General features: G+C 37.3%; 1 protein-coding gene across 2 annotated transcripts; it reads left to right on the top strand.

Moving 5' to 3' along the window:
* The first annotated feature begins 343 nt into the window (after nt 1–343).
* LOC131431640 (ATP-binding cassette sub-family G member 1-like) lies at nt 344–13,599 on the top strand. 2 transcript variants are annotated; one of them, XM_058597473.1, is made up of 6 exons: nt 344–381; nt 1,157–1,394; nt 1,455–2,029; nt 12,361–12,453; nt 12,584–12,889; nt 12,958–13,599. In XM_058597473.1, the coding sequence occupies exons 2-6, from the start codon at nt 1,177–1,179 to the stop codon at nt 13,560–13,562; spliced, it is 1,797 nt and encodes a 598-aa protein (XP_058453456.1). In that variant the 5' UTR covers nt 344–381; nt 1,157–1,176; the 3' UTR covers nt 13,563–13,599. The 2 variants fall into 2 exon arrangements, with proteins under 2 accessions (XP_058453456.1, XP_058453455.1); XM_058597472.1 differs by lacking the exon at nt 344–381 and adding an exon at nt 437–987.
* Nucleotides 13,600–18,627: the final 5,028 nt, after the last annotated feature.

The following is an 18,627-nucleotide window of genomic DNA, read 5'->3' as shown; positions in this document are numbered from 1 at the left end:
CAGTTATAATCGTTCCAGATACAAAAACTAAATCTGATAATGTTTTTAGTAATCCGAAAATCCATAAAACGATATATAAATTCACTTTAAAAAAATGTTGAACCGCCCTGGGCTGCACTCACAGGGGAAAAACTATGAAAAGTTCATTCCAAACGGCTTAAATTTGAAGGGGAAAATTGTTTACTGAAGAACCGCCAGAAAGTTGCGCTTAGAACCAAGCGCATATGCCGCCATCGAAAACAGAGAGCACCACGAGAGACAGAGAGAGAGAGACTAAAGTCAAGTCACGCGGTCGCCGCTATCTCGCGTGAGTTCGGGAATTTCATTCAGTCTCACGGTACATTTCGGCTGAACCAGATGGTTTTTGGATCTTGGGTGGAGGTATTTTATTTTTTCATTCTCGATTTTCATCTCTCTTAATATGCGGGGGTCAAAAGTGATCGCTAGCGGCTAGTTAGTGCTGTTTGTTTTTAATTCGTTTAATTCGTACGACATGATTGATTATATAGAACAATCAGACGCAAGTGTCGCAGCATGCACAAGAATGTGCCGTCGAGTAAATTCCTGAGCATGCGGTTCGAACAAGCGGATGAAAACAGGTTGAGCCCGACACTGGATAGAACATTAATCGCGGAGGAAGGGAGCATTCGGCAGACGGATCAAATGAAGGAGTGAACTCCGAAATACTTGATTGAAAGCTGAACCGGAAAAGATTACTCACTCTATCGCTCTGTGAAAGTTATTCGCGCCGTTGAAGCAAGTTGGAACAGATTCGAGGGTGTCGTGAAATGAATTCTAATTCTCACTAATAACCTGTGGTGGGTGAGTGCATGAGCTGTCCCGCCCGGTGTACTGTTGACAATAGTTAGCGAAACGGGTGTGAATTTTTTGTAGGTCGCTTTGTATTGTGTGTTGTTCCAGCCCCCGTTGGCAAGTCTCATACCGCAAGCTAAGCTAAGCTGGTTTTTAGGCAGGGTATAAAAAGTGGTAAATATCAATCTAATTGAGATTCGTGAATCTGACGTCATCGATGATCGTTGTCATGTAGAATGATGGAAAACATGTTGTTTTCGTTTTTTGTTGGTTTGAGGGAACATTTTGATCACTTGAATACTTTGTTCTGAAATCGGTTGAAGATTTGTGTTATGAATTGTAGGTGATTCGGGTGCTCCAACAATGAGTTTGGATGATACAGTAGAAGTGGTCATCCCACTGGTAAAGTCCATCACCAGTTTGTCATTTCGGAAGCTCAGCTACAGCGTGAACCAGAAAGGAAACAGGAAACAGCTTCTGAAGAACATTTCCGGTAGCTTCCGATCGGGCTGTTTGACGGCAGTAATCGGTCCATCCGGTGGTGGAAAATCGTCACTAATGAATGCACTAAGTGGTTTCCGGTAAACAATTGTTTTATTCCAATTAACTGTGCATGATTACTGATTCTCATAATATTACAGAACACAAGGCGTCCAAGGACAAATTCTAGTCAATAACGAACCAGTGGATTCTCAGAAATATCGTCAGCTGGTAGCTTATACAGCACAAGACGTGGCCCTTCTGCCAAACATTACCGTTCAGGAAACACTCCATTATGTAGCGGACCTTAAGCTACCTTCCAGTGTCACCGGCATTCACAAAACTAAGATCGTGAACGACATCGTGGCTTTGCTCGGGTTACAGAAATGCACTCACAGTCAGGTGGAAGTGATTTCTGGTGGCGAGCGGAAGCGCCTATCGATAGGACTGGAGTTGATTTCCAATCCCCGGATCATGTTCTTCGACGAACCGACAAGCGGACTGGATAGTGTGGCTTCCTATCAGGTGGTTTCCCACCTGAAAGAACTGGCCAAACAAGGCCGATGTGTTGTCAGTGCCATTCATCAACCAAGCTCGGAACTGTTGGAGTTGTTCGACGACATTTACGTTCTGGCAGACGGGCGCTGCATGTATCAGGGCACGCTGATGGAAATGATTCCGACCCTAGCAGAGGCTGGATTCCTGTGTCCTCGGTATTATAATCCAGCCGATTTTGGTAAGTGGTTAGTGGCAAAAACGTTTCGTTTTTCATCATACATATACTCTTAAATTGTTCTCAAAATGATCACATTGTCTGAGGCTTATTACGATATACGTTGCCATAAGACTGGTTGGATATTTATTTATTTACTAGCTGACCCGTCGAACTTCGTCTCGCCACAAAACTTGTTCGAGTTTATGTTTTCGTACATCAGAATTGTAAAACGACTAAGTAGTTAACGTTTCTCTCCATTATTTTTCTGATTACTTAACCTTCAATCAACGGAATTTGACATATATTTGCTTTAGCCTGAAAAGAAATATCACAAAAAATTAATGGAAAATGTGAAATACTTCTGTTAAGCAAAAATCGAGCAAATGCACAGATTCTCATCTCTAATTAAAGAGTTTCTCTTCTAGAGTTGTTGATTCGGAGAGTAGGATACATTTACAATTAGTATTTAGCCCAAGTAACCAAAAGTTCGTAAAAATGATTTGGCTTACGAAACATGCAATGCATTCTGAAGAGTCCGTTTTTAAGGAATTGCTCATACTTGAATGTTCACCCGACGCAACAGAACAAACTTTGAAGCAGTTCCTAATACAGTTTTTAAATAGCGAGAAAGTATCTTCAGAACTTTTTCTTTACGTTCAAGTTACCAAAAAGTGTATTTTAGAGCTCTAACAAAGTGAATATTTTCCAGGCACTGTGGAACTTTTGGTTGCTTAGAGAGACGACGCTTAAATTTTAATTTGGTATTGATCTTACCAATTTGAAAAAAAATTCACAGAACATGAAATATAAGATTGCAGTCTCAATCTATAATTGTAATCATCTGGAACATTGATCTAATTGTCACTTATTATGTGCGCTTAGTGTAATCTAATTCATTCGAAAGCAGAATGAAAGAAAAATCTCTTAGTTTGCCTTTAGAGCTTCTACAGCTCAATCTTTTCATTGATTCATTATAGAAATTTTCTGATTTGTTAAACTCACGCTCACACTGGCCAATATTATTCATCTGACTTCATCACACACAATCCTTTAACTGGTAAATGATATCAGAACTTTTTCTTTTCCTACACTGCCCATACTCGCCTATCGATTTTCGTCAATTTTGAGTTAGCTTTAGGAATGCAATCTATCCTCAATAAACTCTGAGACATTGCAATAAAAGTTGAAGGTTTATTCAGTAAAATGTGAAAAAAATATCAACCCATATCAGTCCCATTCAGTGCAAATTTCAATAATTTTATTTGTTGCAATATTGGAATAACAAAGGTGTATTACCGATATTTCATGTAATAATACCATGATTTAGTATTAGGTAGCGCAATAAATAAAAAAAAATGGAAATAAAATTTTGATCGTCTCTTTTCATATGGGACTGATATGCAGTACAGCGGTCATACAGCCGTATGCATTCCGTCATTAATTCATTTATGTCGTATTCACTTGATTCCAAACCTAACCCAGTTTCCACCCCATTTTTTGTCAAACCGTTTATTTAAAGTCAGTTTCGTACCTAGTTTCAACGTTGTTGAACTGAAAATCGAGTCAGTTTCGAACCTGGCTTTTATATCTGGTTTGCTCAAACCCCCGTTGCTAAGTGTGGACCCAACGCAGTTTCGTGAAAAGTGTCTGTTTGATGAAACTACCCTGGGTCAGTTAAAACACTCTTGTACATTCCGCCATCCGGTAATTTTTCAAGCAATAATTTCGATACCCAATTAAGCACGTGGTTCGAAATGACGAATCACATCCATCAAGTGTGCATGTTAAATCTCCACACAAAATATCTCGTTGCGCGCCAAATAATTTTTTCAACGATCTAGTATTCTTTCCTTCGACGGCCAAGCACTCATGCAACTCGTTGCGCGCCAAACATCAATCGTAGATCTAGCAAGCATAGACGAATTTTTCAACGGAAAATTCCATTGTCCATACAAAATACGATTTTGTTTTAGGCTTTGTTAAGACCGTCTTGAGCTAGTTTTAATATGATCAGTATCTAACGGGAAAACAGAGCATAAAAACAAAATCGTTGAAGGACAATAAAAGGTTTGTCTACCTTTACCATTGTGTTTGAGATCACACAATCGTCACTGCTGCTACCACACACTAGTGGAGATCCATTAAATCGATGGATGAAACTATCGTGTGTTATCCCGTAGATAGCGAAATAGACAAAAACAAAAGTCTCAAATCAGTATCGTGCGGCAAGAGCAGATGGGTAGAAATAGACTCGTGATCATTGTATGTGTTTCTGTTGAATTTGTTTCCGTCGATACGGGACTGTAAGTGAATACCGTAGTGGCTAAGTAGAGCGAAGCATGCTTAGTTTCGTCCAATCAATTGGACTTTCTCTTCATGTGTTTTCATATTGCAGGGTTGTTTAATTGGTAAAACAATTTCCCCGGTTAGGAGTTAGCTACGGGTTCGAGTCCCGTCTCTGCGGTAACATTTTCGCGGTTTTCATTACATCATTGTGTTCACATGTCGTTTTTCCAATCTGTTTTCCCGTTAGATACTGATCATATTCATACAAAATAATTTTATTGATATTTTCCACTTTTCCGGCAAGTTTTCCTAATTTTTTTGATGTGGTGGGGGTAAAAACTGATCGAACAAAAAAAGAATCATGTAAATCCATCCATCCGTTCTTAAGTGATGCGATTATAAAGAATGATCTCTGCATTTATATATATATATATATATATATATATATATATATATATATATATATATATATATATATATATATATATATATATATATATATATATATATATATATATATATATATATATATATATATATATATATATATATATATATATATATATATATATATATATATATAGATTTTGGGGAGCAGGGAAAAGCCTGATAGAGATGAAATATAGCAATCTCTCTTCAGCAGGCATAAAACCTTCTCATCGTTTGTATCAACAGATTACAATGATCCAACAAATACATTTACGTTTAAAACTAACAATTAAAACTAACGGTTAAAGCTAAACCACTAACCCTATAACTAGTTGATGACACAATATTACAGCATTACAGAGCAGCTTCCTTGAAAGGCGAGATGGAAAAGAAAAGCGGATATAAAGATGGAAGAAGAAGGTTAGTTGAGGGAGCAGTGAGTGAGCGTGGACGAACGACGGGGTTAGAACTGGCATGTAGATCTAGTTAGTGATCAAAAGGATGGTGGAAGGTGGAGAAAATGAGAGGGAGGACGAACAGGTTAGTTTCGGCGAATCTGATTAGTTTCCAATGAAGATGGTAAACATTTATTTACTGGATAGTTAAGGAATCATTGAATAAGCGTTTTATCGCATTGCGCGAGATATGAAATTCAAAGACCTGCGAGCAACTGTTAAACAAGCGACACGAGGAATTCGTAAAAATGGATGTGAACGAAGATTGCGACGATGAATGTCAAAGTTGATCAATCGTAGGAGATCAGGGCAATCAATATGTGATTGTATTAAATCAGCGATGAAAACAGCCTTGTAGACGTTTCTACGAATACACAGCGGATCCAGTTCGATCAGTCGGCAACGATCATTATAACTTGGAAGGTTTAATGGGTCTCTCCATGGTCGATTTCGGACATAGATTTCGGTCGCATATTCAAGCGATGATCAAGCTAGTGCACAATAAAGAGTTTTCAAGCAGTGTATGTTAGCGAAATTTTTGGTAATTCGAAATATGAAGCCTAAGAGTTTCGATGCCTTCGAAATCACGTAGTCAATGTGGTTCTTAAAATTGAATTTATCATCAAGAATAACTCCTAAATCTAACAGTTCGTGCTCGCATCTCACCCGACACAGTCGAAAATCGTTTGCGGTTTCAACGTGAAAGCGATGCAATTGCATTCGCTTCGGTTAACAACGAGGTGCACAGCGTTGAGTGTGACAACATTAAATACAAAATTCCTGTGCACATGGTGGACAATGCTATAGAAGTACACGTGCATGACCTCCCCCCGCAGGCCACCGATCAGTACGTTCGGGAGAATATGTCGCAGTACGATGAAATCCTTTCCACCGAAATGGAAGTATTGCGGAAGTTTTTCCCCGGCATCCGGAATGGCATGCGAATGGTACGTATGTAATACAATTCCATCTTACATCATTTGTGGTCAAGGTGGGACACATTCGTGTAAAACGCTGATTACCTATGAAAATCAGCTTGTTACATGTCAGTTTTGTGAACAACCTGCACACTACGGTAAACCTTGCACTGAAACTGCGAAAAGAACATCTTCAACCAAAGACAAGGTCAACCGTTTAACAATGGAAACTAGTGAGCGAAGTACTCCTGTTTCACCATCAAACCAAACAGCAACTGCAACCAATGTACAACAAGGCGCATCTAATGCAACAAGCAACAAGCAACAAGCTCAAGACTACGAACAACAAGGAAAACGAAATGAAGACGGACACCAACAACAATACAACCGATGAGGCAATGGATGACGAGACGCGATACGAACAAAGTGCCCCTCAACCCTCGTAGGAGGGAAATGGAAGCTCTTCTCCTCCTAGAAAAAGAGTGACAACGAGATCCACTTCAAAAAATTCTTTATTTAAAAAATCGGCTTATTAGGCCACGTAAAACTTGTACGCAAATAGGCCTGAATAAAAATATCTTAAAAAAAACTCCTAAATACTCACAAGATATCGACCGAAATTTTTCGTAATAGGGGACTTAAATGCTAAGCATGTCCAGTGGAATTGTAGGCAAAATAACCGTAATGGAAAAATACTTCATAATCAACTCTCAGCCGGTTACTTCACAGTTCTTCATCCCAGTAATCCGACTTGTTTCTCTTCCGTGAGAAACCCGTCTACAATTGATCTGGTTCTAACAGACCAAAGTCACATTTGTAGTGAATCGATTACACATGCTGACTTTGACTCAGATCATCTTCCTGTAACATTCAGACTTTCCAACGAAACTATCATTAATGCAATCAACTCAATATTCAACTATCATAGAGCTAATTGGTTGGATTACAGATCTCACATTGAAAATCATGTGGATCATGAAACTATTTTAGAAAATTCTGCGGACATCGACACAGCAATTGACAATTTGAATCATTACATTATCGAAGCTAGAAATCTTTCAGTTCCCAAAGCTCCAACTAAATTAAATTCTCCTATCATTGATGGTAATCTTTAACTGCTCATTCGGTTGAAGAATGTTAGTCGACGACAACATCAACGTTTTCGTGATCATGCTATGAAAAACATAGTTAAAGATTTACAAAAAAAAATTAAACATAGATTTACTCTTTTGCGAAATGAAACTATCGCTAAAGAAGTTGAACAAATTAAACCATATTCTAAACCTTTCTGGAAACTTTCTAAGGTTCTTAAGAAACCTCAGAAACCAATTCCTGCTCTCAAGGAAGGAAATCAAATACTTCTTACAAATGGCGAAAAAGCTCAAAAACTTGTTCAGCAGTTCGAAAGTGTCCACAATTTTAATTTGAACGTTGTGAGTCCTATTGAAACTGAAGTCTCACTGAAATATGATCATATTTCAACTCAAGTGTTATTACAAGATGACATTATTGAGACGAATTTTGATGAAATTAAATCAATTATTAGGAAACTCAAAAACATGAAGGCTCCTGGTAATGGTGGAATTTTTAATATTCTTATTAAAAATCTTCCCGATGTTGCCTTGAAACTCCTGGTTAAAATTTTCAACAAGTGTTTTTCATTAGCTTACTTCCCAAAAATATGGAAAAACGCTAAAGTAATTCCTATCCTGAAACCTGATAAAAATCCAGCAGAAACATCAAGTTATCGACCAATTAGCTTACTTTCTTCTATCAGTAAACTTTTTGAAAAAAATTATCTTGTTGAGAATGATGTCTCATATAAATGAGAATTCAATTTTTTTACCAGAACAGTTTGGATTTCGTCATGAACATTCAACTACTCATCAACTAGTCAGAGTAACGAACATGATAAAAGCAAATAAATCTTCTGGGTTATCCACTGGAGTTGCTCTTCTAGACATAGAAAAAGCATTCGACAGTGTTTGGCACAAAAGTTTAATAGCAAAAATGTCTGATTTCCAGTTTCCTATTTATTTGATCAAAATGATTCAAAATTATTTAACTGATCGTACTCTTCAAGTTAGCTATCAGAATTGTAAATCTGAATTGCTACCCGTACGAGCCGGTGTTCCGCTGGGTTCGAGCGTAGCTCCAATCTTGTATAATATTTTCACTTCTGATCTTCCAAATCTACCCGTTGGTTGTCAGAAATCGCTATTCTGTGACGACACAAGTCTGTTAGCCACAGGTAGAAATCTAAGAGTGATCTGCAGTCGCCTACAAAGAAGTTTAAACATTTTCAGTGATTATCTGTCAAAATGGAAAATTAAACCAAATGCAGCAAAAACGCAATTAATTATTTTTCCTCATAAGCCAAGAGCTTCTTTTCTTAAACCAAACAATAATCACATTCTCAAATTGAATGGCTTGGAATTGACATGGTCTGATCAAGCTAAATACTTAGGTTTAACGTATGACAAAAAACTCACTTTCAAGGATCACATTGAAGGAATTCAGGCAAAGTGTAATAAATATATTAAATGTTTATATCCTCTTATAAACAGAAAGTCTAAGCTCTGTCTAAAAAACAAATTGTTAATTTATAAACAAATTTTCAGACCAGCCATGCTTTATGCAGTACCAATTTGGTCAAGTTGTTGTTCCACCAGGAAGAAAACGCTTCAAAGGATTCAGAATAAAATTCTGAAAATGATTTTGAAGCGTCCTCCCTGGTTTAGTACAAATGAGTTACACAGACTCACAAATATAGAACCATTAGATGTAATGTCACATAATATTATAAGCAAATTCCGACAAAAATCGATGCAATCTTCAATTGAATCGATTCGCTCTCTGTATTAGTTAGTAAGTTAGTATATAAGTTCCTTTTCCCCATTACACAAAACAAGTAGGTTTAGAATTTTCCCTACACAAAAATCTCAGAATTGCGGAAGCAAATGATGTCCTCATGGTAATAACCAAATCATATATATAATAGGGCTGAAAAGTAACCACTTGTGGCTGAACACTCAATTTAAATCTTAATAATTTAATTTTAACTCATATTCCAATAAATAGTTGAAAAAAAAACAGAGCGGTAGGAAATAGTAACCTTTTTTTGCTTACTAAAATGATTCCAATCAGCTATTATAGAAACGGGGAAACGTGCACAGATTTTGCACAAACAGGTGTTTGGCTTGATCACAGATTTTTGAAAAAATGACATGGCATCCCTGCTGGTAAGGTGGAAACAAGCTACGAGCAGAATGGATCTTCGGCTTTTGAAGAGCGAGTTATAAATGAGAAGAAATGTGTGCATTAGCTTTTGATCGTTTTTTCCAAATGTGTATTTATACTTCTTTAACAGATTGAATGAACCATCCGACTTCCGGATCCGAAAATATAGGGTAAAGTGTGTTAAAAACTTTATACGATCACTGAAAAGTGCGAAAAATCGTAAAAAGTTGTCTAAATCGACCTCGAGTCTTCTCCAATTGATAGTTTTTATCAATAGATGGTCAAACAAACCGATTTCGGTTATTCTTTTAAGAATTGAAGAAAGTTATTTTTAAGAATACCACAATATTATATATGATAGTATGATTGATATGAGAAAGGGATCATTACACCACTAGGTGGATTAAAACAGGTTTTTTAATATGTGTTGAATTTTTGATAATTTTTCGGATTTTCAATATTGAAAACTCTGATTTTTGCGGAAAAAAAATTATTTTTACTTGAAATTGGTACTACCCCCTTAACAAAAATTAAGGTGCCACTTTCTAAAGAAGCGTAATATAATCTTGTAAAACTCTTTCGAAGACAAACAGTCAGTACAGACGTTTGACCGTCTTTTTCCAGTTTTGGACCACTGTGCATCGGTTCCGCCATCTCTGAGAAAAGTTAATGCACATATTTTCACTTTTCAACACTAATAACCCTGTAAATCCGAAACCGAAATTCGGAGCCAGATAAATTTCTGGAACGTCATACCTGACCACAAGACCTTTTAACTAAATTTAAGTTTGTTTTGAAGTTTAAGTTTGGTTTATCTCGACGAACTTCTTCCCCGACCGCTACTTCCGGAACCTGTTCCGAAACCGGAAGCCGGTTTTGATTGAAGCAGCATGGAAGCCTATGAAATCTTAATACCTTTCATTCGAATCTATCCTAACATTTGTCCTAGTAATCTCTGAGAAATTTATGTGAATTTCGTTTTGGAGTTTCTGAACGCTACTAATACTATGTTCACACTTTGAGCTAAAACAAGTTTTAACTCTGATTTCATGTTTTAAGCGAAATAACATGTTTTACTTTTGCGTTATTTCATATTCAGAAACGTCACATTAAAATATGTTTTTCCGAAATAACATGATATAATTGGCAGTAAAGCACAACCCTGCTAGCATTTTCCGTCACTTTACGACTATGTCAATTGACAAGCTGTTCAACAACAGCAGTTTTCCATCAAAGTAGCCATGTAATCATAATAAAACAAAACTGGAAACTGATACCAACGTTGCCAGGTAAACCGATTTCTCGGTATTTATACAGATTTTTGCCGTCTATACCACAATACAGATATGTACTCCCGAAACACCGATAACTCACGAATCATACAGATAAGTACCGATTTTGGTTTTTAGCTTGAATAGACATGAGAAAAAGTTGTCGTGGGACCTTTTTTTGCTCACCTCTTGGTGACATTCTCTACTACTTATGTAGAAGAGACTCTGATACCGATATGATACAGATAGATTTTTGCGCCGAATACAGATTTTTGTAAAAACGACCTGGCAACGCAGACTGGTACAACCACTTTTGTTTTTGGATTAAAAGATGACTTTTTTGATCATTTGCTGTTCAAAAATATTCGAAACGTTGGCAATAAGCGTGAAACGATAATATCCTTCATAGCTATGAGAAGTACCTGACTTATTTCTTATTTTTCGGATGTTGTCAAAATATTTTTTTCTTTCCTATCTGCGACGTAGGCATTTTTTGCAGTTTGTTTATAAACAAACTCAATACCAAGTAATCGCCCTTATTCTGAATAACGACGTATTGATTTTTCGATCGAATGTGGTTCGATCGAATCATAGCTACCTTTGATTTTGCTAGCTTTATGGGGAATACAAATGAAATACGAGGGAAAAAACGATACGACGTTATTCAGAATAAGGGCGAATATGTCATGCGTATAACATAATCTTATGTCGTTTTCGCTTGAGAAAACTGAAACTGACCCAGGGTAGTTTCATCAAACAAACATTTTTCACGAAACGGTGTTGATTTCGCACTTAGCAACGGGGGTTTGAGCAAACCTGATATAACAACCAGGTTCGAAACTGACTCGATTTTCAGTTCAACAGCGTTAAAACTAGGTTCGAAACTAGCTTCAAACAAACGGTTTGACAGTAGTTAGGGTGGAAACTGGGTTAGGTTTGGCATCAAGCGAAAACGACATTAGTGTGAACAGTGCGGGTTTACCTTTATATTACTATCGTTAAAACATGTTATTTTCTGCAGGTGTGAACATAGTATAAGAAAAATTTTCTGTTGTTGCATTGCCACTCTCAATGACCAATTTAAATTTTTAATATTCATCTCTCTGTATATCCAAACTCGAAAAAAAATTCGGCGGACTTCAAGCTTTCTATAAAAAATGATGCACGGAATTGGTTTAACGAGCCAAAAATACAGACCGAGGCAGTTTCAAATGTCTGTAAATTTTTACGAGCGTCTACGATAAACATGATTTGTAAAAGTCTGCAATTAAAACATGCCTGAACTTTATTTTAGAAATCTGCTGGTTTGGCATCGCTGATCCAGACCCGGAAGTTAACTTGTTGAAATTAAATAGGATCATGTTGGACCATCATTTGAATGTAAATTTGTTAAAATTGTCTCGACAAATTTTGCAAACTAGAAGAACTTACTGAATAGTTTCAAAATATTTGCTCGTTTTTACATTGTCACTTACATTGGTAGCTAACAACTTGTGGAACTTTAATATCCCTCTTAGAAAAAAACGTGCAACGGGGGTCCTTCATTGGTTCAATAAACGTCCAATCAATCGCCTTTTTTTCGTTCAACAAACCCGGCAGACAGTTTTACTGGACAATTTATCATATTTTGTTAACCTGTAAAGTGAATCAGAAAGTTGAATCACTCGATTGATAATGGCAATGAGAGGCGTAATAACACCGAAGAGTTAACTCAAACAGGTCACTATTAATTAAACTAAATTTCTTCGTTTCAGCACTTAAAATTGCTTCGACAGTTGAATCAGATCCGGACAAAACCAGCCAACTGATGAAACGCATGGAGTCAGCAACCAGCGAACATCTGAACGGTGAGTGTCTTTCCTCTTGTTCTACTGACAAGCAACTAATCAGAGAGCAAGAGAGTGAGAATGCGCCTTAATGTAGACTGCTTTACTGTATGTCATACCAGAATTCATCACGGAACGCTTCTATTTGCAGGAACTCACGAAGAACAGCACGATGGTTCGAACCTACTGAACGAAGGCAAGGGTTCGAGTCGACAATATCCAATCTCGCAGTTCCGACAGTTTCTGATACTAACTCGCCGGACCACGCTGGGCACGCTAAGAAATCTCAAACTGACTCGCTTTCGACTGATAGGACACATTCTGTTCGGGACGGTTATCGGATCGGTTTTCTACAACGTGGGCGACGACGGAACCAAGGTGCTATCGAACGTTGGCTGTCTAATGTTGCTGCTTATGTTTATAGTTTTCTCCAATGCAATGACCGTGGTGCTAACCTGTGAGTGGATGGGGAGGAAACCATTCTACATAATTGCTGATCTCTGATTCAATTGATCTTCGTTTCAGTTCCATTGGAAATGTCGGTCTTCATTCGGGAGCACAAAAGCAACTGCTACTCAACCGTGGCCTACTTCGGTTCAAAAATCGTGTCTGATTTTCCATTGATGCTGTTCGCTGTCACCTGTTTCCAGCTCATAGCCTACTACCTGACAGGGCAGCTGCTGAACGAAACCAACCGAGTGGTCATGTTCTGGGGCTTTTGTGCCCTGATGGGATGGACCGCTGAGCTGTACGGGATGGTTGTGGGCAGTATTTTCGCAGTGGACATTAGTCCCTTCGTGGTGCCCAGTACAGTCGTCCCGATGATTTTGTTCAGTGGATTTTTCATCCGGTACAGTGAGCTGCTGGGCGTGTTCAAACCGTTCACGTACGTCTCTCCGTTTCGATATGGATTCGAGGGCCTCGCACTGGTCACCTACGGTTTCAATCGAACCGAAATCGGCTGCGAAGAAATGTTCTGCTACTATCGGAAGAGTTCAAAGGTGCTACAGTTGTTGGAGATCGAACGGGCCAATTACTGGATGGATATCGCCGGACTTGGTGGTTGGATTTTTCTGTTGCATCTTTCGTTGTATGTTAGTCTACGATGCAAACTACGGCAGAACAAATGAGAGTTTTTTTTATTAGTTTAGTGGAAACTATATAGTCTAGCTGTTGTTTGGTTTACGATCGAAGTGTTGAAGAATTCTGCTCTTCTGCTGTTGTAAAAAATTTCACCTTGAGTTTAAGGTCCGACACAAAATGTTAATTCGAACAACACGGCACGTTTTCGGTATTAGATAATCATCGATTTTAAAGTACTCAACAAATCTCATACCTAGTTAGCTAATGAATAATATTACATTTGGCATGGTGCTTGTCCTTTAGTGTCGAAAGCCTCAAATTATCGCTCCAAAAAACAAGTTTTTGCACTTTACATGACCTCAGCGATTTTTTACCGAGCCTCCTCCTCCCAGCGATCGCCGATTGATATACGCCGTTTAGAAAACGATGCAAATCGATTATTATTGCTACTTGGCTTTAATTGTTGCTATTTTTGTTTGCGGCTTTACTAAGGCGTAGATGCTGCGCAGTTCGACCTTTGCCTGAAGGGGTACCCGCGTAAGTAGCATTACCCTCTCTGTCTCTCATCGGTAGGTATACAAGTACAAAAAAAATCTTTCCGACAAAGTTGGACCCGGTGGGGTCGGGTGAAGGGGTTGAGAGAAAAGTGGTGAATAAGATCGAAGGTTTAGGATTTATCATGGCAAATTCGTGATCATCGCGGTGCTAGCTTGGGGCAGATTGTTGATCTCAGTCGTACCTAGCAGTGCCGTAGTGAGGGGTGAGACGAGTGAGGCGACCGCCTCGGGCGTCAACATCCAACCAAAACATGATGAAGTTGGAAATAAATGTTTTACAATTATTTTATGAAAAATTAATTTCATGCGGTTTTCTCCGGGAAAACTATTTTAACTAGATTAAGTTTCAGATTAATGCAATGAACATGCAATTCTACAGTCATTAAGAATACAGAACCGCCATTTTGTAGGAGTTCTTCTGATTTTTTCCATTCGAGATGCTGAACGCTGGGAATTTTGAGATTTCCGAGATCGCAAATTTATTTTTGATGCCAAATATCTTAAAATTACCTTAAACGTCGAGATAAAATAAATTCCGACATTTTATGCAATTCTAAGACATTCGGTAAAAAAATCGATTTCAGAGTTCCTGAGTCCATTTTTTTCTGCAAAAACAATTTTTGAGATAACACTAGAACTCGAAGTTTAAGGTAACTTTAAAGACATTGGCATCAAAAAAGAGAATTTTCGGTTTCGGAAATCTCAAATTTTTTTCAAGTTCCAGGGAATCGATTTTAAATAAGATTTTATTTTATTTTACACTAGCTCTCGACATTTCATGCAATTCTAAGACATTTGCCATAAAAAAAGTATTTCGATTTCTTAAATATAAAAATTTTTCTTGGTTCCATTGTCAATTTTTTCAAATTATTTTCGAGATGACACTAGATCTCAAAGTTTCATGCAATTCTATTACATTTGCCAGAAAAAATTTCTCCAATCTCATAATTTTTCTGAGTTTTAGAGTCGAGTTTTTTTAAAAACATATTTCGCAATTTTAGATCTCGATTTAAGAAAAAAATTATTTTATTTTTAAATTCTAAGAGAGTTGGCATAAAAAATTCCATACCGTACTAAGATAACGCAATGTTTTATCCCGAATCATAGTATAATTGAAGAAGCATGAACGATAAATTAGGGAAAATGATGATGGTTTTGAAGTATTTAGGTTAATCGAATTTTAAAATTCATAAAAATTTTGGTGAACAACAGTCGAGGAAGCAATTGAATCGCACTCCGTACATGTTCACTGAATTCAATTGATTTTACAAAAAAAAAACTATCGAAGGGATTCGGCGAACTTGCATCCTAGCTTGGCCGAAAATCTAGAATTCATGTGCAAAATCTAGTTCTATTGTTCAGATCCAGAACCCAGGTCCCGAATGCTGGTCCAGATACCAGGTTAAACATTCAAGTCCAGAAATCAGATGCAGAATCCTTTTTTTTAAATCAAAGTTCAGAAGTCAAGTCCAGAACTCCAGATTCTAGAACCAGAATCCAAATTCAAAATCCAGTTCCTGATCCAGAATCTAGGTCCAAAATTTATTCGCAAAATCCAACTCCAGAACAGATTCAGAAATTCATGTCCAGAGTTCAGATACAGAATCCAGTTGTAGAATTCTGGTCTAGAATCCAGGTACCGAAACCAGATTCAGATTTATTTTTAAGATCTGTAATTCATGTCCAGAATCCAGAATTCTGGTCCAAAATCCATTTCCAGAGTTCAGATCCAGAATCAAGATTCAGGATCCAGGATCAGAGTTCTACTCCGAAATTTAGTTAAGAATTGAGATTCATTTCCAGAATTCAAGTGCAGCGTCCAGTTTCATGATTCATGTCCGAAATCCAGTTCTAGAATTCAGGTTCAAAATACCTTTTCAGAACCCAGGACTCCATTAGAGGTCCAGAAATCAGATGCAGAATCCAGGTCCTGAATTGAAGTTCTAAACTCAGATTCAGAATTCATTCCCAGATGCTAGAACCAGAATCCAAGTCCAAATTCAGTTCCAGATACAGAATTCGTTTACAGAATCCTACTCCAGAATACAGAACTAAAACTCATGCCTGGAATTCAGATACAGAATACAGTCATAGAATTCTGGCTCAGATCACAGACTCCCAATTCAGATCCATAATTCGAGTCCAGAAATTAGATGCTGAATCCAGGTTATGAGTAAAAGTTCAGCACTAAGGTCCAGAATTAATTCCCAGAATCGGAATGCAGCTCCAGCATACAAACTTAGATATAGAATCAAATTCTACAATTCTAGCGCAGGATCTAAAATTCAGGTTCCACATTCATTTCCAGAATTCAGGTTCAGATTTCTGTTCCGAGGTTTAGTTTAGAATTCAGGTCCAGAATCCAAGCCCAAAATCCAAGTCCAGAATTTAGGAGTAAGTCGGAAGATCAAGGGCTCAGGTTCAAAATTCAATGCCAGAATTCAGCTGTCAACATGTAGACCGACAATTTAATTCCAGAATTAATTTCCAGGATCCAGGCCTTGAATCCAAATTCAGAATTCGTGTCCAAAATCCAGTTCAGGAATTCAGGTTCAAAATTCAATTCAATAAAACTGGTCCTGAATCCAGATCCAGAATTTATTTCGCGTCAATGTGTGGTTTAAAGTATATCTATGACACATGTATTGTGGGCTAGAGAATTTATTACTTTTTAGGTTATGTTGTAATTGGCTTTAAGGAGAATTTCATGTATGCCATTTTAATGTTCTACCGTTGCATTTATTAACAACAAATAAATTTCAGAATACTATAAAAAAGAGAAATGTTTCACTTTAAGAACTTTTGCACTAGTTTTGATGCAACATTGCTGATTTATACCAAAATGACGGTAAATCACAAAAAAGATTTCATTATTTATAATACTTCTTTTTACCCATGCATTCACAATAAAAATGAAAGGCATTTTTTAATTCTGAAAAAGCCTCAAAGTCGTAAATAGAATTTTATATATTATTACTATGGAATTTTAATGTTGATCGTAAAGTAGGTTTTGAAACTTTCTTGAACTTTGAACCATTTCGAACTAGATTTAGCGTGGGGGTATACTGGCTCTCCATTTTGCTTTATAAAACCTTATAACTGTTCATTTTTTTCTATTTAATAGTATATTTTTATTAAAGCACACTTCCTAAGCCCTAAGGGTGGGAGCTGTCGACTTGGCTGCAATATGATCTTACTATAGTTTTCAGAATGCTGTTTTTTGTTTACAGTTTCAATGCGAGATTTCTGATGCAACACTCAAAAGAGCTACAAGTATTTACTAAAATTGAAAATGTTACTAGAGATAACCTTACAGGGAAATGAAATAATGTGTCTTCGTTTTCATGGTGTTTGGTAAAAGAATGGAGGGTGCGATTATTTTTGAGTTTGCCTCGGGCGTCAGAAATGCTCACTACGGCTCTGGTACCTAGCGCAGAACAAACCACATCCGAATCAATTCAACAGGTGCTGGAATAGAATTGCATCAATTAAGTCCCTTCCCAATTAATTCACTTTGTCGTGATGAATCTGCTTTTTTTCAAAGCTGCGGTGAAAATACATCCGTTTGGTCAATTCCTGGAACGTGTTCTATAACGTGAGTCGGTATATTTCAAATTTGAATCGATTGCCCTGAATCCGGGTAGGAGGAGAGTGGAGGATGATCCTACGATTGTTGAAACAATGCTCCGAATAAAACCTCAACGAGATGCCTAGCATGCTTCGCATCGTGATCCTTCAATTCTGTACACAAATTCTTTGTGGTCTTCGAAGGTTCTTGAAAGCTACCGCCTGTGGAAGATGAAATCATCGCGGGCGTTTAATTTATTATTGTTTTCAAAGCTCATTAGTCATTCGTTCTAAACGGTCTGCATCTACATTTCTAACCCGGAGCTAGTTCTCACTTGTGCAAATGAGTGTTCTTATCGGGGCTGATTTTTTTTTATTCTTCACCTATGTGTAATTAAGTAAACCGTTCCAATAAAGATGATCGGAGGAAAGTCCGAAAAAACAATGACTAATGAATGTCGATGAATTTGTTTCCTTTCACTTTTTCACACATTCTGCTGCATTGACTATTAACACCTTCACGAGTGAGACCGAAAATGATCGAACTAATACCAAACAAGAGAAAGTAATTGTGACTAACCTACTACTGTTTACTCTTATAATGCAAACCTAATAAGTATAAACTACAAACATAATTCGGTTCTACCTAGTTTCTGAAACGTGGTATAAAAAACAGAATTCTTCCCCTTCGTAGTACGTTCAAATTTTTGTTGTTACTATCTGATCTATCATCACATTAACACCACATTTAAGACGAATGGATTTCGAGTTAACTTCCTAGTTGATTTTAATTAGGTTTGGATTTATTGCTTTGGTTGGGCGGAGAACTGACTGACCGTATGTAATGTAAACGATTTCGTGACACGTGGCAGATCGTATATGATTAGCTGCTTCTATCTAGTAATATTTCAATGAAACCAAGAGGCCTCACTACCAATTGATCAGATATTGGTTCCAATCCAATGTTGTGCCGCATTCATAAATCAAT

The sequence above is a fragment of the Malaya genurostris genome, chromosome 2 (genome assembly GCF_030247185.1).
Source record: "Malaya genurostris strain Urasoe2022 chromosome 2, Malgen_1.1, whole genome shotgun sequence".
Lineage (NCBI taxonomy): Eukaryota > Metazoa > Arthropoda > Insecta > Diptera > Culicidae > Malaya > Malaya genurostris.
The sequence above is the reverse complement of the archived record's forward strand: the minus strand, read 5'-3'. Positions and strand labels throughout refer to the sequence as shown.

Coding starts and splice junctions, on each gene's coding strand:
- LOC131431640 (XM_058597473.1), top strand. CDS start 1,177: ATGAGTTTGGATGATACAGTAGAAGTGGTCATCCCACTGGTAAAGTCC. Junction 2,030..12,360: donor TTATAATCCAGCCGATTTTG/GTAAGTGGTTAG, acceptor TCTTCGTTTCAG/CACTTAAAATTGCTTCGACA. Junction 12,890..12,957: donor AATGACCGTGGTGCTAACCT/GTGAGTGGATGG, acceptor TCTTCGTTTCAG/TTCCATTGGAAATGTCGGTC.